The sequence below is a fragment of the Triplophysa dalaica genome, chromosome 16, assembly GCF_015846415.1.
Source record: "Triplophysa dalaica isolate WHDGS20190420 chromosome 16, ASM1584641v1, whole genome shotgun sequence".
NCBI classification, from domain to species: Eukaryota; Metazoa; Chordata; class Actinopteri; order Cypriniformes; family Nemacheilidae; genus Triplophysa; species Triplophysa dalaica.
Genome location: NC_079557.1, coordinates 16,118,028 through 16,128,531, shown reverse-complemented (window position 1 = coordinate 16,128,531; position 10,504 = coordinate 16,118,028). Strand labels below are relative to the sequence as shown.

Genomic DNA, 10,504 nt, shown 5'->3' with positions numbered 1-10,504 from the left:
TGTTGAGGGGCTTCCACACCCCATAACCCATCAACTGCTCCTTTTTCTTTCTCGTCCTCCCATCATAGTGCTTTTCTAAAACGTGAGCTGTTTTCTGTCATGGCTTTCCTTACAGCCGTTCCATTTGATACCCTCGACTAAACTGAGAGTTAATGGGCAGGCCTGCGGCCCTTCTGTCACTCAATGTGCGTGTCATGCTGTGTATATTGGAGAGAAACGGAGCGCTTATCGTGTGCTCCTGTTTGTTTTGTAGCCCTCCCCTCATCTGCAAAACTCCATTGTTCACTTTGACTGCTCTTTTTTATTTTTGTAATCCTCTTTCTTTTTCTCTTTATAGGTGGCTACAGATAAAGACAATGGTATTCTGTTGTATAAAGAGGATCATGATCCACTTGCTCTGGAGCTGTACCAGGGACACATTCGTTTGATATACGACGTTGCAAAGTACCCTCCTACCACCGTGTACAGGTGAGTAAACAGCACATACAAGCGCACAGCCTTTTTATGATATCATAGATGTGTTTCCAATGCAAACGCCATTTCAAAAGGCGGGTAGCATATTTATCATTTGGGCAACATTCAAAGGCTACATGTATACATTGTAAAAAAGACGTGCCTTCTGGCTCCTGGTTTTCAGGCACATTTAATCCCTGTAAACTCATGGCACATCATAAAACCATACGGGAGCCTTGGGTTTACATGATCTGATCGAGTCTGCCCCGGGCCAGAGATTTCTTCCCTCGCCCGGTTCCCATGCAAACACTTCTGCGGCGTTGCCGCCATGATTTCTATGCTCACTGAATCCCCCATAAACAGAGAGCTCTTAGCCCTTTCAACAGACAACAGACTTGTTGAGTCTGGAGCAGATGGTGCCTGACTCCGGCCCACTGGGTCACTGTAGATGTCATTAAGCTTACACAGGCTGCTCAGTAATGGGTTTCAAGAGCCCAGATTCAGCCTTTTAAAGGCAAAACTAATGTTACCTACAGTTTCAAAGCATTTTAAGATAGAGATCACTGCCTGTACACATTCTCGGGTAAATAAAGGGGAGTAAAGCCTGTCTGGATCTTTCATCTACATCTGCAGAAGTTGAGCGAGATCACTTGTGATTGACAGCTATTTTGGCGGGCACTGGAGGTGCTTGGGTCCGGCTTGTCCGCTTGATGATTTTGTATTGATCCAGTGCTTCTTGTTCCCGCCGCGGAGGGCCACTCTTTTCGTCTCCCTGCAGCGAGGGCCCAATCAATTTCTTTGAGAGAGCCAGCATAGAGAAATTACATTTCAAGCAGATTCCTTGTCTTTGCAGACTGAGGATGCAGTTAAAATGTAGAACTACAATCAAGTCTGTGCAGCCATTCAGGGGGGGTTTCTTTGAGGGAGGATTTTACATATAATGCAGATTGGATTTGAACCGCATTAGCATTATTGTAAGTCGCAGGTGTCCAAAGTCGGTCCTGGAGGGCCATTGTACTGTAGAGTTTAGCTTCAACTTGGCTCAACACACCTGTCTGGAAGTTTCTAGTCTGCCTAGTGGGACCTTTATTAGCTGGTTCAGGTGCGTTTGATTAGGGATGAAGCTAAAGGACACCAACCCTTCAAGACTGACTAAGTGCACCCCTGTTGTAACTGTGTGTTCACACTGCCAGCGACTCTGTCGCTAGGTGTCGCAAGTCTCTTGCTAAAAGGTCGTTCCTAGCTTTGGTTGCTCAAGTAACATTTATAAACAAACTTTGCAGTAACTGACGAGAGACTGATGACGTGTGCTCCGCTGCTTCAATCCAATTGATAATCGCTCCCGATAGTCGCTTATCATTTGCCTAAAGTTGAGCAAATCTCAACTTTGTCACGCCGCTAAACAAGCCCACTTCTTGTTTCCAACAGTCACTATTGAAATGAATGACATCACCTAGCTTTGTCACTGGGTGTCACTGGCGGTGTTAACTTACTTTAAGCCTTCAGTGTTGAGAAGTGACAGATCCACAATGCAACCTTTATTTCAGCCCATCCACCAGAACTCGGTCCTAAAGCCTTCCTGTCATAGTGAGTGTTGACATTGTGGAAGACGAGCTGACAGACCCTCTCTAGATCCTGCTGCTCCATTTGTCCCTTGCCGCAGAGCTTGGACGTGGGTACGTCGTCTGGGCAGCGCCTTGCTTGGGTTTTCCCAACGTGTACGTTTTGGTGCTGTTGTTGGTGCATTCCTGAACCTAGTCTGGTCCAGCGGCTCTCTGCGGGTGCAAGACTTCAAATCTGGAACTGGGTCATTAAAAGGCTCTGTGGGGAGGAGATCAAAGAAAAGACTTGCAAGATTCCCACACCATGGTCCCGTTTAGCTCTTCTAACACCCGTCCCTGTTGAACTTGAGTAAGAGAACGGATCTCTAACAGAGAAAACAAGGAAAGACGATGAAGGGGTCATGGGGTGATGAAGGAAAGCGTGATAAGAGAGGAGAAACACTTGAGAAATAAAGGGAGGTCCGTTGGTGGGAAATAAGACCGATCAGACTCCAGAGAGACGGAGAGGTCCGATGAAGAGTGAAGGACACTTATCTGTGCAACGCGATTCTGCCTCGATGGAAGGTGCGGGTGAGTGGGCGGGAATGGAGGGAGTGAAATATTCACTAGGGAGGAGGGCAGAGCAGGCCCTTTACTAGCAGTAATGCCTCATTACCATGAGATGAATGCTTGAGGCCGTCCAGCGTGTTAATGCGTTGCCCTTTGCTAAATGTCCTGCTAATCTGAGTATTAGTTTAAGCAGTGGCGTGGGCAGTTCCACAGCAGAAATGGTGGTTTGTGGAAACATCACAGGAAATTGAATGAGAATGTTAGAATTGCAGTTTTCCCCGCCCCCCCATTCTTTGTCCTGCTCAGCGTGGGCTCGCCATCCTGCACCACGCCCAACCACAGCCTTCCAAAAGCGGCTAATGTTTGGCATGTCAACTTTGTTTTAACGCTTAGCAGCACTAGGGGAAGGAGGAGGAATGAGGTTGTGTTTTTACGGCCTGTTTTCGATCTCTCGACCTAGATTAGAGTTACTGTGTCACTGTGTGAGTAGAGTCTTTGGAGTGAACATAGGAGATTTGTAGAGATTCGGTGGATTTTTTGAGATTGGATTTGTAGGTGATGGTAAGGTGCTAGAGCTTCATCATCATTGAGAAATATTGTTATTAGTCCACAGAATAAAACAAAAAATTTAATTTTACCGAAACACATGCCTATAAATGGTAAAATAATAGTGAAAATAATAGAAAATGGTCTCATAATTTATTTCAAAAAAAATATGTTTGACATTTTTGCTACAGTTATAAATGTCCTGTTCGTTGCTTTTTTTTAAATGTTTGTGGAGGGTTAAAAATGAAATGTGAAGTTATTCTGGACCAGCGTTGGACAAATTCTGTTTACATCTTCGGAAGTGGTCTATAGAGGCAAAAGTTACGAAATGCAACTTTTACATCCCAGTTATGAATGCCTTCTAATTGGTTTTGCTAGTCAAAATGTGGTATTGGTGTAGAAACAATCTTATTTTATACAGCGTTTGATGGGACAAAATAATTGAGTGCAGTATGTATGAGTCATTATTATTTTTGGTCTGTATTCCTGGAGCAGAGAACATTTTAATTGTATGTGTCTACTAAAAGTGATTTTTCTTCAATATTTAAGAGTATGCTATCATATAGACGGTCTTAAAGCTAACAAACATGAAATAAACCCACAAAACTCCCAATAGGATTTTAGCAAGTTTTTAAACCAGAGTTTTCTCGTCAGACCAATTATATGTTCTAAGCTTCTTTGGATGATGACAGCAGAAATCCAACTTGAGATTGAATGTTTTTACTATCGCACCTCAGTGTGAGATAAAGCGTTGGAACAAATCAATATTATCATCTCAAGTGAAATATTTCTGCCTTTAGCCACCTACAGAGGATTTGATGTTAGCTGTTAGATTCAGACCCTCTGAGGAGCTAGTAGGGCAATCTGGCCATACTCCATTATTCCTCAACATTCTTGTTTGGTTATTCACATTTAAAATAAGCCTTTTTTGACAGTGTCCCGTAACATCGTCTGTGAAATATCACTGATATTTCCGTGTAATTGAATATGGAAAACGTAAATATGTCTACAGGATTGCTGATCTAGATAACTAGACAAGATGAAGGGACCGCTAATAGATCCTAACTTTGTGTACGTGTCATTTAAAATGCGGTTTTACTCTAGGAAAAAACACATTTTATTTTCAGCTGAAAGGAAATTGACTTCCCCTCATACAGAGGGGTGACATGAGGTTGCTGAAATCGTCCACGGTTTTCTGTTTGTTTTTATTGAGCTCCATAATGGGGCGCTTGAAGCTAATTTGCAGGCGGGGCGCACATCAAAGACGCTCCACCTTCTCACCCCCTCCATTCTAAAAATATTACGGCCTCGGGATATTTTCTGTCCGTCAAACTACAAACAAAAGGCCAATAGTGCCAAATGTAACGCGGAGGAACTGATATCTGCTGCCTCCTAGTGGTGCTTTGCCTTCACAGCACGCATACATTTCTTCAATGATCTCTGCTCACTCCCCTGGTGAGATTTATGTTCTGATTAAGTCGCTCTCATAATAGAGTTCTCCCTTTTTGTTCCATTACACTCCCGTCTACACCGCATTCTCTGCAAAACACTCTTCCCGTTTCCTGTTTGGTCAGCACACAGGCCCTCAGACCGATTTAATGAAAACTAGAGGCAGTGGATGAATATATCATTAAATGATAATAAAGCCTCTCATCCACAGTGGTACCGATGTATCGGATAGACATTGTGGGGGGTCTAGTCAGCACAGTGTAGTGTTTGTTGCAAAAGCGTGTTTTGAAAGTGGAATTGAATTATGGGTCTATAATGCAAACCACATGTGTTCCCGTGTTGGGTCTTTGTTCAGTCAAGACCTCAGTGAACCGTACTCCCCTAAATCTGAGGACACTGATTTCAGTCTGCACCTATGGCCTGGGATTTTCAGCAATGGAAAATACCGTAGCGAGCCAGCACACATATTAAAACTGCCCTCATCTGTTTGTTTGCTTTGTGTATCAACTATGCTGTTGTTTCCATCTCTGGGATGTTTGTGGATTTACCAAATGGGACATGAAGAATGTTTGGTAACACCAGGGCAATACTCACTATTAACTAGTTATCATTAGCGTGCCTATTTTTTAGGCATATTGGCTGTTTATTAGTACTTATTAATTACATATTCTGCATGACCATACGCTACATCCCTAATCCTCCTGAGTACCTAAACCTAACAACTACCTTACTAGCTATAAATAGGCAACAAATGAAGAATTTATTGAGGAAAAAGTGGTAGTTAATTGTTTGTTAATAGCGAGAATTTCCCCCTATACTGACCAAATGTTTATTATTGAGGCATTTCAATAGCGCATCCTACACAAGTGCTTTGAGTTATACAATATCATTTCTCTCACCCCCATCTCTGTTTCTATTGGTTTTGGTCTTTCTTTGACAAACCACTGTCTCTAGCTGTCTGTAACAACTTGTGTTTCATCCAGCAATAACTACTACAAAACTAAAACGGGAGTTTCAACGGCCTGCTTTCTCATGATCTGGAGGCGGTTCAGAGGAAACCCATAAGTTCATAAACCTAAACGCAGCTGTCTCACCTTAAAACAAAACACAATCACAAAAACAAAGCAAAGCCGGGGTGAAACAATGTTGATCCGTGCAGAGCAACGTGCTAAGGAGGAAAAAGAGCATACTGTCATAGTCCATGAGGGGTTTTGTGAAATCAGGAACAAACTGCACTTTTTGAATGGTTTAAAAAAGAGCGTGTGAAACAGAATGGCTCTCAGGAGTTCATGCGGTCCGGGTGCCAAACTCAGTGGGATGTGATTTGAGTGTGCTAACCCGAATCATCGCCAAGCTCTCATTTTCCCACAATACAAGCTCTCGACATAGTGCCAAACTCACTGAAATACACCTGATGTGGAAACCATGTCAGTTTAAGACAGTGGGGAGATATTTTGTAATGCATTATGAGGTCTTTTTATTCAGGCTTGAAAATTAAGTCATTAACCAACCATAGGGATTCACATTTAGTCAGAACGGTTGAGTTCTCGAGGCACCAGACGCAAGGTAGTGCCACCTTCTCAAAGGAGAACATTTCTCAGAATGTCTACAAATGTTTTAGATGAAATCAGGTACCCCGCAGGTTATGGGTTTAACCATGTAACGTTTGTTGATGATCATTGAGGATTGAGTTTTGTGAGCGCTAACCCTATGCTGTCTCTTGCTTTGTCTCAGTGTGGAGTCAGTAAATGATGGACTTTTCCACATGGTGGAGGTGCTGATCCAGAATCAAACCTTGAGCTTAGTGGTGGACAAGGGTGCTCCGAAAAGCCTTGGCAAACCGCCCCGTCCTCCTTCTGTGGACCACAGCACACAACTCTATATAGGCGGTAAGATTCAAAGGCAGTTCTATGTGTTTCTTTGAACAAAACAGTTTTTAGAAGGCTTTATATTTTTGAGGAGTAGCTTATTTGTAAGGATATAAGCTATATAAACTTAAGCCAGGACTATGCTTTAGTTAAATAGGATATTTAAATGGTTTATACTATATTAAAATTACTGGTGTGTATCTTGAGACCAAACTTTTAAGATATGTCAGGGAAAGTTATATTCAGTTATGAAAACTCAAACATAAATTTTAGTCAGGACTACTAGCCTTAAACCTTGTCTATGAAATCGGGCCTTATAGTTCTTATGAATCTATAATGCAACAAAATATAAATACTCATGCTGTACATACTGTATGTAATCTTATAGTAATAAAGCCTCATTTGGTGTAAATATATTATTATTGCAAATGAAGATTTAATATCCTTTTTTTATGTAATACCTTTACTGTATATTTGCTGTAGGTGTCCCCTCTTTAATTGGCACAGCGGGCTTGCGACAGGGTCCAGATCGACCGTTCCAGTCCTTCAATGGCTGCATCCATAATGTACGTCTCAATGGAGAACTGCAAGACTTAGGCAATAGGCTGGCAGGGGTTGAGGGCATCTTGCCGGGCTGTCACGCCTGCAGCGTTTGTGCTCAGGGCACTTGCAGACAAAGAGGGGAGGTGGGCGTGACGTGCGAGTGTCCCGCCGGCCAGAGTGGTCCACTGTGTGAACAGATGAACTCCAGGAGCCCCTGTCAAAGCAGCAGGTAGACAACATATGAAAAAGATATTTCTGTAATAAGCTCTTGTACCTGTACATTTAACTGGAAGTAACTCTCTCTCTCTGTGTTTCTGGGAAGGTGCTTGCATGGTGTGTGTGTACCGAAGGGCTCCTCATACAGTTGCTCATGTGAAGAAGGATACTCTGGTCAGTACTGTGACAGGCGAGAGGAGCCGGCCGCCTGCAGGGGGCAGCATTGTGTGCATGGAGAGTGCAGAGTAACCGAGAATGGAGATCCTGTATGCCAGTGCCAACCAGGATATACTGGACCAATCTGTGAAACAGGTGAGATAGAGCACTGGGTACGATATATGTTATTTTGTTGAGATTTTATTTGAAGTGGACATGTTTAGATATGCATAAAAACATGTCTTATCTAATAATGTACAATGTAGGGTGTAACTGGTTACTAAGTAATTAGTTACTGTAATTTAATTACTTTCCCTTAAAAAAGTAAAGTAAGGAATAAGTAAGCGATTGCTCTCATTTTTCTGTAATTTAATGTCTTAAAATGTGTGTGCAATAGTGGAATTGACATGAAAATTTGAAGTCTAACCCAAACCTAAAATCCGTGCTTTAATATATAATTCTCACATTTGTAATTCTTTGGTCAGTTAATAATCCTACTTTGTTTCTTTATTTATTTATTTGAATGAATTAAAAGAGCTGTTCATGTCCATCCTTGAATCACTATTGATATAGGATATACTGTAGAAAGTAATTAGTAATAAAATACTTTTTGGGAGAGAGTAATTTTTCCAGTAATCTAATTACACTATTGTAAATAATAACTAGTAATTCATTACTTTTTCAGAGTAACTTGTACAACACTGATAATGTATCATTTTGAAACGGTCTCTTTATTTTTCTGTGGCTGTATTTGAAATCTTTATTTGATGACCTGCTTTTCTTATCCCTCCTCCTCAGAGCTCACGTGCCAAGGAGAGGTGGTTCGCGAGCAACTCAAGCGTCACATGGGTCATAAAAGCTGCACGTCTACCAGTAAAGTTTCCCGGGTGGAGTGTCCTCATGCCTGTCACTCAGGACTCTGCTGCGCCCCCACCAAGAGCCGAAAGCGGAAAGTCAGCTTCAAGTGCTCCGACGGATCTTCCTTTTCTGAAGAGATGGAGACCACCGCGGAGTGCGGCTGCACGAAGTGTCCATTGTAATAATAACCCCCCTTCCCAAACCACGAGAAGATGGAGCGGAAAAGAAAATATATTGTAAAATAAAGCGCAAATAGAACTTATTTTTATTAAGGGATGTTTTTTTAAAGAAAGACTGTTTTTATGATGTCGCTTACATGTATGTGTCATATGAAAAGTAATTTTGTATCGTCGAACAAAAAAGATTAACATTCCTGAAAATATATGAATGATATAAATATGTATAAATCTATATAAATGTACAAGCCTAACCTATGAATTCATTTGGTGTGTGTATTGCATGTCTATTGTGAAGTGTGGAAGCAGAGAGACATTTTGACGGAGTGGCAGGTGGGCGACAGGGCTGAAATGTGCCACTTTTAGCCAATCAGGGGAGGAGGAGAGACTCTCAAACGCAGGAAGTGGTGAGCCAACTTCCTGTGCTCTGTTGGCGCCAAATGAACTGCTTCCTATAATGGACCTCAGATAGCTCACCTGCAGAATTCAAGATGTGATCCACAGAGCTTCCAATGCGATAAGGCTGTTATATTTGTGCTCTATATGGATCATGTCGGGTGTTTTTCGTTGTTGTTCAAATGCTTTGCCCATGAGAGAGAGAGAGAGAGAGAGAGAGAGGAGACCAGAAGAGCTTGTTGACATGGCTCTAGTTTACAGCCTTTAACTCATCAGAGTTAAAATTTTTTGCATGACTGCATGGAAAAGTTAAATGTGAACTTATGCCGTGGCCAGGCAGTAAAGCTGTTATGATAGTTTACCTGATCTTTACCTGTTTTACCTTGTACAGTTGCGAAATCACAATGCATTTCAATTGTTACAGCTTTGGTAGGTGATACAGGTGACTGCATCCTTGGTGCAAAGCACTTCATATTGACGTAGTATTCCGTCATTACCGTCCTTTACTAAAATATTTAATGCAAATATATTACACCCATAACTACTGTATTGTTTCATTTATATACACCCTTTGTTCGTTGATTTGATTATGATGTAACACTTAACAAATGTTTAAGAAAGAGGTCTATTGGTTTTCCAAAGGAAAGATTAAGCAGTGTCAATGATAAACAGCCTTGTTCTGTCTCAACCCCTTTCCTCACTTACTGAGAAATAAAATCAAAGCTGTTGTAGGAATCCGCAGTGTGTAATGTTACTGATCTTGTGAAGAAGCGTTATGTTAGTGCCTCTGATGACAAGACTGGTGGTTATACGGTCTGTTTTGTAATAATGTTTTGTTAAATATGAATTAGAGAGTTATGAAAAACTTACAATGAATGTTGAATTAAACTTGTAATGAAATACACAATAGTTTTTTATTTGTGACTTTTCATTTCTTCAAGGTTATATAACTATATTACAATACAAAAGTTTAAAATCTCTAGGTTCTGGAATTAATAATGTTCTTATTTTTATAGATAGTTTAATTCTACAGTTATACTTCAATATTTTGTGTGTTTAATTACTCTCTAACATAAAATGAACATGAATAATACTCATTTTAAATACTGTTTCCCCCCACACACAGACACGCATGCCACAATCATCCATTCGATTCCATTTTCTACCGCTTATCCGAACTACCTCGGGTCACGGGCAGCCTGTGCCTATCTCAGGAGTCATCGGGCATCAAGGCAGGATACACCCTGGATGGAGTGCAAACCCATCGCAGGGCACACACACTCAGTCATTCACACACGCACTCAAACCCTACGGACAATTTTTGCCACAATCATCAAAAATGAAAATATTGCTAAAATCTGTTCATGTTTTAAACAGTATCCTAATATTAAAATGTCTTACAGTATAACAAGAATATCATAAAAAATCTCACTGTTTATTTTTACATACATACATTTTATATACCGAAGTTAAAGTCACGGTGAAATTTAAAATGACAATTCATATTATTTCATGAAATATTGCAGCGTTTGAATTAAATAGCTTATCAATGTGGGTCATCTTCTTTTGAAAATTCATATACCCATAGAATCTTCAGTTAAAATCTGAAAATGCACTTCCGCCCTGAAATGACTATCAATCTTAAACTAGACTGCTTTGCCGGGGCATCCGTTAACTCCTCCCCTTCAGCTGTCAGTCTGGTTTCAGTTTCATTTCAAAATCAATGTCAAAT

The 10,504-nt window shown here is 41.0% G+C and overlaps 1 protein-coding gene across 4 annotated transcripts in view; it reads left to right on the top strand.

Annotated features, from left to right (window-relative positions):
* Positions 1–9,507, top strand: part of slit3 (slit homolog 3 (Drosophila)) — a 197,055-nt gene extending 187,548 nt beyond the window's left edge. For all 4 annotated transcript variants that reach the window (XM_056770348.1, XM_056770347.1, XM_056770346.1 and 1 more), the window contains 5 exons: positions 338–468; positions 6,294–6,448; positions 6,911–7,199; positions 7,293–7,498; positions 8,141–9,507. In XM_056770348.1, the coding sequence (XP_056626326.1) occupies positions 338–468; positions 6,294–6,448; positions 6,911–7,199; positions 7,293–7,498; positions 8,141–8,382 (1,023 nt within the window). In that variant the 3' untranslated portion in view covers positions 8,383–9,507. The remainder of the gene's footprint in view (positions 1–337; positions 469–6,293; positions 6,449–6,910; positions 7,200–7,292; positions 7,499–8,140) is intronic.
* Positions 9,508–10,504: the final 997 nt, after the last annotated feature.